Consider the following 15016-nt stretch of genomic DNA (forward strand, 5'->3'; position numbering starts at 1 on the left):
TGGTATAGTGTAGGGTGTTTGTCCAAGCAGGCGACTGAACCCCAGTCTACAGCATAGAAGGCAGAGGAGTTACCCACTACACCAACCAACCACACATTCTTCCAGTCTTCCCTGAAGGCATTAAGGCCAGCATAGAAACAGGGATTGTGCAGAAAAGAAGTGTTTTTGGAGAATGTGTGTTTTTTCCACCTTTCATTTAGAAAATCATTAAAAGCATAACATTAATTTGACCAGAGTGCCCAAACTTTTGCACACAACCGTCTCCTCACGCGTAGAGCACATTTACACAGTGTGACTGACAGAAAGGTTGCTGGAGAAACAATGACCACCCTCCCCCTCCCTTGCACTATTCACCCTCTCGGTGTCATTGGAAGAGCAATCACTTCTCTTTAAATCAAAATGCTGAACATCAGGAAACATCTGCTTCCTCAATTAGACACTTACGATGGGGAAGTCGAGCACAAGCACAAAAAATATAGCGAGAAATAAAGAAAAGGATGTTTTTAAGGGGAAAAAGTTACCATTCTGGACCGAAGTTGAGCGTCTCAGCAGTCATATTCTCCACGTCCAACAGGCTCAAAAGTTTCTGTGACATAAAACAAATTTAAGTGAAACTAAAGCAACAACCAATCTGCGCCACGACTGGACCTACGGCCCATAATACAGGCAGAACTGGATTCATCTGCATCACAAACATACAAACAGCTAAACAAATCCTGCAAGAGCTCCAAGTTTTAGTTTTGTCCATTTGGAACATCTGTGTACATAAACTGATCAGGCAGGACGTCCTGACCACCTCCTCGTTTCTACGCTCACTGTCCACTTTATCAGCTGCACTCTGTAGTTCTACAGTTACAGACTGTAGTCCATCTGTTTCTCTGATACTCTGTTCTTCAGTGGTCAGGACCCCATGGACCCTCACAGAGCAGGTACTGTTTGGGTGGTGGGTCATTCTCAGCACTGCAGTAACACTGACGTGGTGGTGGTGTGTTAGTGTGTGTTGTGCTGGTGTGAGTGGATCAGACACAGCAGTGCTGCTGGAGTTTTTAAACACTGTGTCCACTCACTGTCCACTCTATTAGACACTCCTACCTTGTCGGTCCACCTTGTAGATGTAAAGTCAGAGACGACAGCTCATCTGCTGCTGCACAGTTTGTGTTGGTCATCCTCTAGTCCTTCATCAGTGGTCACAGGACAGTGGTCACAGGACGCTGCCCACAGGACGCTGCCCACAGGACGCTGCCCACAGGACGCTGCCCACAGGACGCTGCCCACAGGACGCTGCCCACAGGACGCTGCCCACAGGACGCTGCCCACAGGACGCTGTTGGCTGGATATTTTTGGTTCGTGGACTATTATCAGTCCAGCAGCGACACTGAGGTGTTCAAAAACTCCAGCAGCGCAACACCCCTAACACACCACCACCACGTCGGTGTTACTGCAGTGCTGATATTGACCCACCACCCAAACAGTACCTGCTCTGTGAGGGTCCATGGGGGTCCTGACCACTGAAGAACAGGGTAACAGAGTATCAGAGAAACAGATGGACTACAGTCTGAAACTGAGCTCAGAAACAAGGAGGTGGTCACGACGCTTCGCCTGACCGGTGAATGTAGAATAGTCAATAGTATGTTTTGATCTTTTCAAACACCTTTATGACTTTCTGACTGACGTTCACACCTGCAGGTTGTGACCCCACAGTGAACGTTTCTTTTCTTACCTTGTCCAAACGCTAGGACTGAACAGGACAGGGCGACGGGGGAAGCTGACGCAGCGCTGCTGTATCGGTGTGCTGAGGTGGGCCTGGTTAGCGCTCTATATGAGTGGATTAATAGCTGCCAGATTCAGGGGGAAAAGCAGAGAGTCGTGGAGGAATATCAAGACTAACGTGGCCACCTCCAGAAAGGGAACGCCACCCAAACTGCTCTTATTTTTAAGAATATAAACGAAATAATATTTCAGAAATGTAACAATACTTTGCAAGTAAACTGCGGCAGCATCGACAAGAGCAAGGGTTTCAGGGCAGTTCCGCTAGACTATTGCTGGAAGTTTCTCTCAAAGCTCTCCCCCAGTTCTTACTCTCCTTCTCGTTTTTCGGCTGACCCTTCACAGGCACACCTTCAGCATTCCTGTCACCTGCAGGATGAAAACAGAAAGAGTGGGGTGGGGTCAATGACCAGCACTGACCTGGTGAGATACAGCATGAAAAATCCTTACAGGTGAAAATCCTACATTTCATTTCATGCACATTTGTTTGATCCTTACACTTACACTGCCACTTACACTACTACTATACTACTACTACTATACTACACTACTACTATACTACACTACTCTTACACTACTACTATACTACACTACTCTTATATACACTTACATTACTACTATACTACTCTTATATATACACACTTACACTGCCACTTATACTACTACCACTACTACTATACTACACTACTCTTATACTACTACTATACTACACTACTCTTATATACACTTATATTACTACTATACTAGTCTTATATACACTTATACTGCCACTTACACTACTACTATACTACTACTACTATACTACACTTATACTACTCTTACACTACACTACTACTACACTACTACTATACTACACTACTACTATACTGCACTACTACTATACTACACTTATACTGCCACTTATACTACTGCTACTACTACACTACTCTTACACTACTACTACTACTACTACACTCTTACACTACCACTATACTACACTACTCTTATACTACTACTATACTACACTACTCGTATATATACTTATACTGCCACTTATACTACTACTATACTACAATACTCTTATACTACTACTATACTGCACTGCTCTTATACATACACTTTTACTACAACTATACTACAATACTCATATATACACTTATAGTACTACTATACTATAGTATGTTTTTTTTTGCTAAGAAAACCACAACGTCCACAGTTTCTGGCTTGACGCTTTACCCCTGAACGCAGTGTGCTAGACTGCCAGCACGCTGTGGTTGTGACGTCACAACGCACGGAGCTTTGGTCGCCTCTGATTGGTCTAACTTATCTACTGCCAGTTCACAAGCTCCGTGTTATAAGGTTAAATTTCCCCATTTAGAACTGAAGATAGCGTTTTTGGCCATGCAGGCTTGCACTCGGTTAACCTGAAATTTCGATTGAAAGAAAGAGAATTACAAATAAATTACTGTCTTTATCACACAAAATAAGTGAAGCCATAACAGCGTCTCAGGCATCAGGCAGTGGATTCAGAACCACTTCATGTAGGAACTTTCTGTGAGGGGCTTTTAGAGGGGGACGTCTGGTTCCCATCACCACCACTGTGTACAGTTCTGTTTACATCTGAGCCGTTTCTGAATTTTGAAAAAGCGGTGGAGTTCCCCTTTAACGTTAACCCTGGCACTAGCTTAGCCTGTAGCCTGACCTTCGTCTCAGCTCGCCCGACAAACTGCGAGATAAACTCGCCACAAAAGCAGTCAAGACGTCGCAGTGGTGGTGATCGGAACCAGACGGGACGCTGTTTTATTACAGTTCAGTAAAAGTTTTGGGCTTAAGGACATTTTAGAATCCATTTACCGCGGAGGGAGACATGCAAGGCGCCGCGAGGCAAAATAGTCCCCACAAAAAAACGCATTATTTCCGATTTAGCAATATTTTCCCATCATCAACATTCAATATAAACCTCAGAAGACTCGTGTGGGTTCTCTGGTGGTTCTGGATGGTAAATAAAGTGTCTATATTTGTCTTGTACTCATGGCGACGTCTGGTTCCCATCACCACCACTGTAAAGAAATCTGAACCATTTCACACCGAACCGCTCTGAGCCACTCTGTTTACATCTCAGATATTTTGAAAAAAATATTATACACAATAGTTTACAAGGTAAAACGGTGCTCTAGATACATATTTAATAGTACACAATAGCGACGGACTGGGAGGGTGAACGGCTAAACCGAAGCGCGCAGCAACCGCGTTCCGCTCGCTCTGAAGCGGCCGTTCTCTAAAATTTAGCTCAGGGATTCAGTCGAGGCCTTCCGACAGAGAGGAGCTTCACGGCGCTTTCGCGACAACAGCGGACCCACACACACAAAACATCACTTATAAACAGTTTATAACGCAACGCGATCTTACCTTCACTCTATTTCTTTATTTATATATGCAAAATCTGCTAAAATAGAGCTTCTGCCTGCTAGCTAGCTAGCATTAGCAGGCTAGCTAGCCAGCTGAATTATTTCCCCAGCGCGACTCGCCGCTTCCAGGCGTTCCTCCGTCCGCACGCCGGTGCTTCGCGCTAACAGACAAATACGACCCGTACGTGCGTGTCCTCTGCACCCGCTCCGTGTCCGTGCGACACCGAGCCGATCGTCTGTTCCTCCGCTCGTTCTCCGAATCGCTAAACTCGCCGTGAGCTCGACTCTTCGCTCCTCCTGTTGTTTGTGTTTCAAAAAAATGGCTGTTCGACGCGAAGCACGTGACGCAGGTTCGTCCAATGAGGCAGTGCCTTCGCTCGAAGGCCTCGTTCTTCGGTTGGCCGCGTTCCCATTGGCGCACCTGCGTCCTGCGCACTCGTACACTAGGGACGCTAGGGCACTTTTACACAAGCACATACAAGCTCCACTTTCTAGAACGCAAGTGTGCACTAGCTAAGCATTCTAGAACACAGGTACACTAACTAAGCACTCTAGAATATAAGTGTGCACCAAGTAAACATGCCAGAACACAAGCACACTAGCTGAGGTGCTCTAGAATGCAAGTGTGCACTAGCTAAGCATTCTAGAACACATTACACTCTATAAGCACTCTAGACTTTAGAATACAGGTGTGCACCAAGTAAACATTCTAGAACACAAGCACACTAGCTGAGGTGTTCTAGAATGCAAGTGTGCACCAACTAAACACTCTACAACACAAGCACATACAAGCTCCACTTTCTAGAACGCAAGTGAGCGCTAGCTAAGCATTCTAGAACACAGGTACACTAACGAAGCACTCTAGAACGCAAGTGTGCACCAACATGATACATATAAGCTCAAGCATTCCAGAATGCTTAGCTGTAGGTTCTTTCTGGCATGTAAGTGTGTTCTAGAATGCTTAGCAGGTGTACACCTGTATTCTAGAATGTAGAGCATGTAGCATGTTAAGTGCATACTTGTATTTCAAGAGTGCTTAGCTAGTGCATGTAACACAAGTACGCACCAATCAAGTGTTGTAGAATATTGGAACACCCCCATAGGCCTTTTTAATGTGTGACTGCGTATCTGGCGCCTCCTGGCGGTCATTACAATATGACACCCCCGGCACTAAAGCGTGGCTCCGTGCTTATTTGCTTATCGTCCCAGGGAAAGTGGGAGAGGGCGGACTATGACGGGCCGGTTGCCGACCAAGCAGGCATTCGTCGCCTCGCTGTGCAGCGCGTTTCTCGGTGCATGTGATGGCCGCGTGCGCGCTTCTCCTGCAGGCGCTCGCTTGCCTCTTGCTGGCGGCGGGGGTGCGCGCTGAGGTGCAGGCGGACTTTTCCCCGGAGTGCCGCCTGTTCATGTACATGGGGACCCCCCCGAGGGGGCTGGAGGACCACGGCCTGAAGAAGATCTGCCAGCGCTACAACGGCAAGCCTCGCTACGTGACCCTGTACGACGTGGTGGACCACATCCCCGTCTACTCCGCCTACACCTTCAAGAGGTCAGACGGCTCCAAGAAAGTGGACGTGCCGTGGATGTATGAGCCACAGGTCAGCCAGTCTCTCCAAGAGCCGGTGCATCAGTACCGTTCACCACAGAAGCGGGTAATCCAGGTCCAAGAAAGGAAAAACCCGCCCCAGGATTTTGTTCCAACTGCGTGACTTCTCTAATTCGCTCAAACCAGCGGCAAAGGTGTTCAGGCAGTTGGAACAAAATCCTGGGGAGGGTTTTTCCTTCCTTGGACCTGGATTACCCAAGAGGTCTTCAAGGGAATGGTTCTCATGGTTCTAAACAGGACCATTTCATGCTTAAAGGGTTCTTTGCATGGTGAATCTTTAGACTGATGGAGAATGTGTTGTGTTTAGTTCTGGGTAGAACCTTTTTGAGTGTGGTTCTGCGCATCGCCAAGAAGGATTCTTATGCTGTCGAGCTTTTAACAATAGCAGAACCATGTTTGGTGCTATTTGGAACCATATACACACTTAAAATGATGGTTCCTCGAGGGTCATTTAGTACAGAAAACGGTTCTATATGGAACCTTTGCATGACAAGGGGTTCTCTGCGTCAAGAAAGCGTTCTTCAGATTGATGGGGAATGTGCTGTAGATGGTTCTATATAAAACTATTTTGAATATAGTTCTACAAGCTTGGAATTGTAACAATAGAAGAACCCTTTTTTGGTCCTGGGCAGAACTCTATTCAAAAAGATGCTGTATAGAACCATCTATAGCACATTCTCCATCAATCCGAAGAACCATTTCACCATGTAAAGAACTATGTAAGCATGTGTGCATGGTTCTGTATGAGCCACTGTGTTCTCTATAGAGCCCTCGCTGAAACCGTCTTTTGAGTGTATTTAGCACCAAAAAGGGTTCTTGTATTGTATGCAAGCTTGACATCGTAACACATAAGAACCCTGTTTGGTGCTACATAGAACCCTTTGAATATGGCCTTAATCATCTGTCTGGGAAACTGACCTTCAGTATAATGATTGTATTATTTCTTGTATTATTTTGATACTTATGTACATCATCGCTGTCCAAAGACCAAATATCTCCAAAATGGTAACTTTACAGGAGAAGCTAAACTTGCACCGTTCAGTGTAAGAGACCCTTATTAGTCCCACAAACAGGGAAGTTTCAACTCCGCATTTAACCCATCTGGGCAGTGAAACACCACATACACACTAGTGAGCGCACACACACTAGGGGGCAGTGAGCACGCTTGCCCGGAGCGGTGGGCAGCCCAATCCACAGCGCCCAGGGAGCAGTTGGGGGTTAGGTGTCTTGCTCAAGGACACCTCAGTCATGTCGGCTCTGGGGATTGAACCGGCGACCTTCCGGTCACGAGGCTGGTTCCCTAACCTCCAGCCCGCGACTGCCCCAAGTCAACATAAAGAGATTTCATTCCAAGTGATGCATGGTTTCCATATGTGGACTGCGCCGAGTGGGGAGTGAGGGGTCCACTGTGAAACATGTTCCGTGGTGGATCCCACTCTTTTCCATAACGTGCCCTTTAAGACTGAATAATAAGCCTAATGCTTTTTTTTCTGTATTAAAGCTCTCCACAGAGACAGGCTCTGGAGAAATGCAGCCATTTCCTCCGGACAGCCTGCACAAAAGTTTCGAGGATGCCCAGGCGGTGCTGGAAGACTATTCCAACACGGTGGACTTCGAGAGAGGCCACCTGAACCCCGACGAGCACCAGTCTCACCCGGACGACAAAGCGTCCACTTACACGCTCACCAACGTGGTGCCGCAGATCCGCGAGTTCAACATCGGCCTGTGGAAGCAGCACGAGCACACCATCCGCCGCCGCCTCAACAACTACTGCCGCGGCACGGCCTACGTAGTGACCGGCGTCACCACGTCCGGCCACATGATCCGCAGGTACAACATCGACCGGCTGGCCGTCCCCACCGTCCTGTGGTCAGCCTACTGCTGCGTCGACTACGACCACAACGCCCCGTTCGAGGAAAGATCCAAGTTTCCGGCTTTCGCATCTCGCGCGCTGAACGCCAAAAAGGGCTCGGAGGTGTACGAGATCTCCGTCCAGGAGCTGGAAAACTTCCTCAAGCAGAACACCTTCGTGGACAAGAAGTTTCAGATCTTCTACGAAGACTGTGTGCCCAATAACGCCATCATGACGCCATAAAACCTGCGCTTTACTCCATTCAAATGCGTACATTAATTCATATAATCAAAATAAAACAAAGCTTTTTATTTCATTTTTACATTTTTTAAAATACTAAATGAACGCAGCCAATGTCCTTTACATTCTGTGAGAATTTCATGGTGATTGAACCAATAGAAGTGGTCAAAAAGTTCATATAATAAGAATATGAATATGAAACATTAGATACAATTTGGATGAAATAAAAGTAACAAAGTTCAATTTTCTTTACACAGAATGAGCGCAGCCACTGTCCTTTACATTGTGTAAAAATATCACGATGATTGGACTGATAGAAGTGGCCAAAAAAGTTAATATAATCAAAATATGAATATGAAGCACTGGAAATAATTAGGATATAATCAAAATAACAAAGCTCAATTTTTAAATTTGAATTTAAATGTTTCTATACAGAATGAGCGCAGCCTCTGTCCTTTACATTGTGTGAGAATTTCATGACGACTGACCCGACAGAGGTGGCCGAAAAAGTTAATATAATCAGAATATGAGTATGAGGCCTTGGAAATAATTTGGATATAATCAAAATAACAAAGCTCAATTTTTTAATTTGAATTTAAATTTTTTTACACAGAATGAGCGCAGCCTCTGTCCTTTACTTTGTGTGAGAATTTCATGATGAATGGGCTGATAGAAGTGGTCGAAAAAGTTAATATAATCAGAATATGAGTATGAGGCATTGGATATAATTCTGATACAATCAACATAACAAAACTCAATTAAAATGTTTTTTTTCCCTACACAGTATGAGTGCAGCTGTTGTCCTTTACATTGTGTGAGGATTTCATGATATATGGACCAATAGAAGTGGTCAAAAAAGTACTTTATTTAAACCCATTGCTTTGACTTTCATTGAAACGTCTATAAGGTTTTGGAGACACGAAATGTTACTTGGTTAAAAACACAATTACTACATAAAATGTAAGATTTTTACTTAAGTTAGCAAACTTACACAGAAAAAAATAGAGTTTATTTGTGTTGAAATGATGTACACATTTGAATTAAGTAAATGAAATGCAGCAGCTATATAAACAGCTGTTTAACAAGTTGGAAACACTTTTTCAGCTAAAAGTTTTGATATTGTATAATTAAAGCTCATTTAGCTCATTTAGGCTTGTAATATTATAAGGTAAACATCAGATGATATTTCATGTATTCCATAAATTCACATGCAATAAGAAATTATGAACAGATTAAGTAATACATTTTGAACATCATTAATCATCAATTTACAGTACATTTTTGCTATTTTGCCTCAAAAGTTTGATCACCAAATAAACTTTCTGGGTATTGACTTTACTTTAACCCCATTTCTTCGTTTTTGTTTAGGTTTTTTGTGCTAAATGTTTGAAATATTTAGAAATGATCTGAATAAAAACTGGCGATTCCAAACTTTTGAGTGGTAATGTTTATCTGATTTGATTGCTTCAATTAAAGATTGATTAATATGTTTTCAGATTTATTACCAATGACAAAGAAATGAGGTTCAGTGCCATGTAATGCTATAATGCAGTAATATTTGAAGAATAAGATGCGTTATAAAACGTGCAAATGACATAATAAACTGTATTTATATACACTTTATAAAGTCTTGTGAGAGATTTTGTTGCTTCAGATATCAGTTTATATTGCATAGTGTTTGATGTTTGCTTGAGGTTCATCCTGCCTTGCGCCCAATGAACGCTGGGATAAGTGGCTTAGATTGTGTGTGTGTGTGTGTATGTGTGTGTGTGTGTGTGCTTGAGGTTCTTGCACTCCTTATGTTAATTTGTGTTGTGAATCATTGAGTAAATTGTTTTTTATTTATAATTAATACCGTCACTTTAAGATATAGTAGTGCATATCCATCATATAAGGTAGCACTGACATGAATGAATGGATCAATATAATGAGTGAGCAGAGCTGTTTGGGTCAGTTTTATCGAGTTACTGTTTGTAATCCCTCCTCTGAGGAACATTTGCTGGAATAATCTTCACTGTCCTTCCTTTATTTTCTCTTCACATTCGTTCCTCTCTAATAAAGATGGATGGATTGAGTCACTGGTTCAGTAGCGCTCAGTGTAACACTGCTTTTTTACTACCTGTCACTTCATTTGAATATCGAAGCGCAGATCTACAAATTTCCCTCTGCTTCACTAACAGGCCGCTCTCAGGGCGATATCTTCACTGAGTGTCCAGTGTGTTACGTTCACCTACCTTGTAGAAATGTCATTGAAGAACCACCGTTGTTTCCCTAAAGAACCTTTTAAAGAGTGTTTCTTAGTGAGCCATTTTTATAAAGGAGATCTTTTTGAAAAGTTTAAAGAATCTTTACATAAAGGCTTTTTACTAGAGCTATGTAAAAAATGTAGAAGCATATGTACACAAACTGGCCACTTTATTAGAAACACTCACCTTGTGCTTCCACTCACTGGCCACTTTACTAGAAACACTCACCTTGTGCTTCCACTCACTGGCCACTTTATTAGAAACACCTACCTTGCACTTCCACTCACCGGCCACTTTATTAGAAACACCTACCTTGTGCTTCCTCTCACTGGCCACTTTATTAGAAACACCCACCTTGTGCTTCCACTCACTGGCCACTTTATTAGAAACACCTACCTTGCACTTCCACTCACTGGCCACTTTATTAGAAACACCTACCTTGTGCTTCCACTAACTGGCCACTTTACTAGAAACACCTGCCTTGTGCTTCCACTAACTTGCCACTTTATTAGAAACACCTACATTGTACTTCCTTTAACTGGCCACTTAATTAGAAACACAACCTCGTGCTTTCACTCACTGGCCACTTTATTAGAAACACCTACCTCGTGCTTCCACTAACTTGCCACTTTATTAGAAACACCTACCTTGTACTTCCACTCACCGGCCACTTTATTAGAAACACCATGCAGGAGCTACAAATTACAGGGATATGACAAAAAATCTTCGAAAAGGAGAGAGTTTGGTGTTATCTCTCAAACAGAGCCCTTTTTAAAAAGGTTCTATGTGAAACCATCAACAGCACATTCTCCATCAATCTGAAGAACACTTTCACGATGCAAAGAACTCTTTCATCATGAAAAGGGTTCCCCGAGTGTTCGTAGTGTTTTTTGTCCACCAGTGCTTTGAGCCCCTGTTATTTGGGTAGTGGTCCATTCTCAGCCCAGCAGTGAGGTACACACTTTAAAAAGCTGGTTCTTCAAGGGTTCTTTAGTCAAGAAAATGGTTCTGTATAGAAGAATCATCTTTTTTAGAAGTGTGGACTTAACACATGGTTCTATGTAAAACCATTGCCTCTACTAAAGAACCCATGAAAACTATCTTTTTTTAAGACTGTAGATATAACACATGGTTCTATATAGAACCATTGCCTTTACTGTCTTGAAGAACCAACTTTTGAAGCATGCAGATACAACACATAGCTCTATAGAACCAGCACCTTTATTAAAGAACTGTGGACGAAACCAGTCCTGCGTGTTTGTTGATGCAAAGTAGATCTGACGAGTAGATCAGACTGAAGTGAAACAGAGTTTTATTACAGAATTCTGGTTACAAACAGGGAACATGCATCATGCGTCTCCCAGGTGAGCTCTGACCTCCCAATGTGTTCCGACTCCTTTTATACCCTGAAGCTGAATGTGTGTGTGCGTATAGGCTGAACCTAAATGTTCCTGTTTAGTGGGTGCAATGAACCTGTGGTTTACCATATATGAATGAGAAAACCTCGTGTTCTAACGAAAACCTCATGTTCTAATGAAAACCATGTTCTAACGAAAACCTCATGTTCTAATGAAAACCTCATGTTCTAACAAAAACCTCATGTTCTAATGAAAACCATGTTCTAACGAAAACCTCATGTTCTAATGAAAACCATGTTCTAACGAAAACCTCATGTTCTAATGAAAACCATGTTCTAATGAAAACCATGTTCTAACGAAAACCTCATGTTCTAATGAAAACCATGTTCTAACGAAAACCTCATGTTCTAACGAAAACCTCATGTTCTAATGAAAACCATGTTCTAACGAAAACCTCATGTTCTAATGAAAACCATGTTCTAACGAAAACCTCATGTTCTAACGAAAACCTCATGTTCTAACGAAAACCTCGTGTTCTAACGAAAACCTCATGTTCTAACGAAAACCTCGTGTTCTAACGAAAACCTCATGTTCTAACAAAAACCTCATGTTCTAATGAAAACCATGTTCTAACGAAAACCTCATGTTCTAATGAAGACCATGTTCTAACGAAAACCTCATGTTCTAACGAAAACCTCACGTTCTAACGAAAACCTCATGTTCTAACGAAAACCATGTTCTAACGAAAACCTCATGTTCTAACGAAAACCTCGTGTTCTAATGAAAACCTCATGTTCTAACGAAAACCTCGTGTTCTAATGAAAACCTCATGTTCTAACGAAAACCTCGTGTTCTAACGAAAACCTCGTGTTCTAACGAAAACCTCATGTTCTAACGAAAACCTCGTGTTCTAACGAAAACCTCATGTTCTAATGAAAACCATGTTCTAACGAAAACCTCATGTTCTAATGAAGACCATGTTCTAACGAAAACCTCATGTTCTAACGAAAACCTCACGTTCTAACGAAAACCTCATGTTCTAACGAGAACCATGTTCTAACAAAAACCTCATGTTCTAACGAAAACCTCGTGTTCTAATGAAAACCTCATGTTCTAACGAAAACCTCGTGTTCTAATGAAAACCTCATGTTCTAACGAAAACCTCATGTTCTAACGAAAACCTCGTGTTCTAATGAAAACCATGTTCTAACGAAAACCTCATGTTCTAACGAAAACCTCATGTTCTAATGAAAACCATGTTCTAACGAAAACCTCATGTTCTAATGAAGACCATGTTCTAACGAAAACCTCATGTTCTAACGAAAACCTCATGTTCTAATGAAAACCTCATGTTCTAACAAAAACCTAACGAAAACCTCATGTTCTAACGATAACCTCATGTTCTAACAAAAACCTAACGAAAACCTCATGTTCTAACGAAAACCTTGTGTTCTAACGAAAACCTCGTGTTCTAACGAAAACCTCATGTTCTAACGAAAACCTCGTGTTCTAATGATTAAGCGCAGACCTACTTCTGTTTTTGGCCTTGGCCGGTTTCCTGTTGTTGCATACATTTCTGCATGTTTGTCACGTACTGTCTGTTCTTCGCCTGCCCTGCCATGCGAATGTCATGAAACTAAGCGCGAGTTAATGCCTTCTGATATTAATGCTTAAAAGTATGCTACTAAAAATCCACAGAACCCTTGAAGAACAATCTTTTTTAAGAGTGTACATATAACACATGGTTCTATATAGAACAATTGCCTCTAGTACAGAACCCTTGAAGAACTATATATTTTAAAAGTATAACACATAGTTCTAAAGAGAACCATTGCCTCTGCTAAAGAACCCCTGAAGAACCATCTTTTCAGGTGTGGAGGGTGGACTGTGTTGTGTGTCTCATTAGTTTTCACGTTTTTACGTCAGCGTCACTGTTAGTTCGAAAATGGTCCAACACCCAAAAACGTCCAGTGAAGAACGGCTCAGCTCAGTGGACAGAAACTGACCAAAGCAGTGGTCTAAAGGTCAGTTCCAGTTGGCTGTATGTCGGCCTGTTTGGACAGGATCATGTGTAGCGTGCCACACGGTGCTGATATGCTGATGCTACGCCGTAGTACGATGCGGTCAGTAGGTTTGAAGAGACTGAATGGACTCAGTGCTTCTTTTGTGCCTGGTCAAAGTCCATCTTACTACAGTTCCTTATTGAGGAGCTTATCGCCCTGCTACTCCACCATCTCTCTCTCCATCACTACGCCGTCCTCTAACACTCCTTTGTTCTCTTCATCGCCGAGGAAATTCAGCAGAACCATCTCTTTTACATTTTACAGCACTGCAAACCATCTGTGTAGATAGAGGAGAGTGATGGGGGAGGAGAGGCTGAGCTGAACAGTGCAGAATGTGGAGACTGTGGTTTACTCACTATTAACCTGCTGCACAGTAGCCACGTTTCCATGCAGCCTAATAATCCATTAATAATCCAACTAATAACTCAATCGGAATAGTCTAGTCTGATGAGGCCTTTCAGAATACAACTTCTATCCGATTGAACGAGGTGGGTGATCCTGTAAATAACCTGTGAAATAGAAGAATAATATCTGTGTAAACGCCTGTATCCGATTACATTCCCTATCGGAAAGTTTACGTCTGTTCAGATGCGGGGTCACCAGGTCGGGGAACCTCATTCGTGCCAAAAACCCTGTTTGCCAGCTTTGTTTTTAAGACTGTACCTAAATGAACAGAACAGCTCTTTCTGGAAGCTCCTCCTTTACAGTCCTTTAATGATCTAACTAGCTGAGCTGGCTGGCTCTGGTTGGCGAAGCAAGAACACTCTGTGTTATGAACCTTATTACCATTGTAACGATCTCTTACACTATCAGAAGTAAAGGTACTAGACTGTCACTGGGTCGGTTCCCCTCTTGTCACTGGGGTGGGACCCTCAAGGCTCCATCTCAGTCCCTTTAGTCAGGGAACATAACTGAACCCTAATCCAATGAGATGATCTGTTCTAAGCTGGACTGACTCCACACACCCCGCCTCGCCTCGCCTCCAGGCTTTTATTCTACTGCTCTGTTTTAAAACATTCGGTTATGAAAAGGAACAAATACCAACTTTTCACCTGGAGGAACTGATTTAAGCTCCACAATCAGACCTTAAACCCGCTGTAGAACCTTTGAGGGAACCTTTACACTGTTTGTAGCTTGATGAATGGCAAATGTGCCAGTGCAGAACCTTCATTTCTAAGAGGGAATGCTGAGCTGAAGGGATACGATCTCCTGTATCTCTGAGCTTAATAACTGTCCATAAGGCTGTAGTGAAACTGAGTGTTTACACACTTCTGTTTCTTGTGAAAAAGGCCTATAGAACAGGCTTTTGTCACTGGGTTGCAAATAAACTGGAATTTTAAGCACGGCCAAGAGGAAAATACCCAGTGAATATTTGATTTATTTTGGGAAATTGTGTGCTGAGTACCGTTTGCAATTAGGTGGAGTATCTCAGGTGCTCAGCACTGTGCAGGAGAGACAGGTAACGGTCAGGTGAGACGCTGTCCAGTTCCAACACAC

General features: G+C 42.8%; 2 protein-coding genes across 5 annotated transcripts in view; one reads left to right on the forward strand and one right to left on the reverse strand.

Annotated features, from left to right (window-relative positions):
- The window catches only part of gigyf1b (GRB10 interacting GYF protein 1b), a 28336-nt gene extending 23868 nt beyond the window's left edge, over positions 1-4468 (reverse strand). For all 4 annotated transcript variants that reach the window (XM_037547394.1, XM_017723939.2, XM_017723940.2 and 1 more), the window contains exons 1-3: positions 4156-4468; positions 1721-2136; positions 522-586 (exon numbers count right to left, since the gene is read on the reverse strand). In XM_037547394.1, the coding sequence (XP_037403291.1) occupies positions 522-556 (35 nt within the window). In that variant the 5' untranslated portion in view covers positions 557-586; positions 1721-2136; positions 4156-4468. The remainder of the gene's footprint in view (positions 1-521; positions 587-1720; positions 2137-4155) is intronic.
- A 900-nt stretch (positions 4469-5368) lies between these two features.
- Positions 5369-9475, forward strand: zgc:172339 (uncharacterized protein LOC564384 homolog). Its single transcript, XM_017723930.2, has 2 exons — positions 5369-5752; positions 7262-9475. The coding sequence occupies exons 1-2, from the start codon at positions 5456-5458 to the stop codon at positions 7853-7855; spliced, it is 891 nt and encodes a 296-aa protein (XP_017579419.1). The 5' UTR covers positions 5369-5455; the 3' UTR covers positions 7856-9475.
- Positions 9476-15016: the final 5541 nt, after the last annotated feature.

This window comes from Pygocentrus nattereri, chromosome 18, assembly GCF_015220715.1.
Source record: "Pygocentrus nattereri isolate fPygNat1 chromosome 18, fPygNat1.pri, whole genome shotgun sequence".
Taxonomy (NCBI): domain Eukaryota; kingdom Metazoa; phylum Chordata; class Actinopteri; order Characiformes; family Serrasalmidae; genus Pygocentrus; species Pygocentrus nattereri.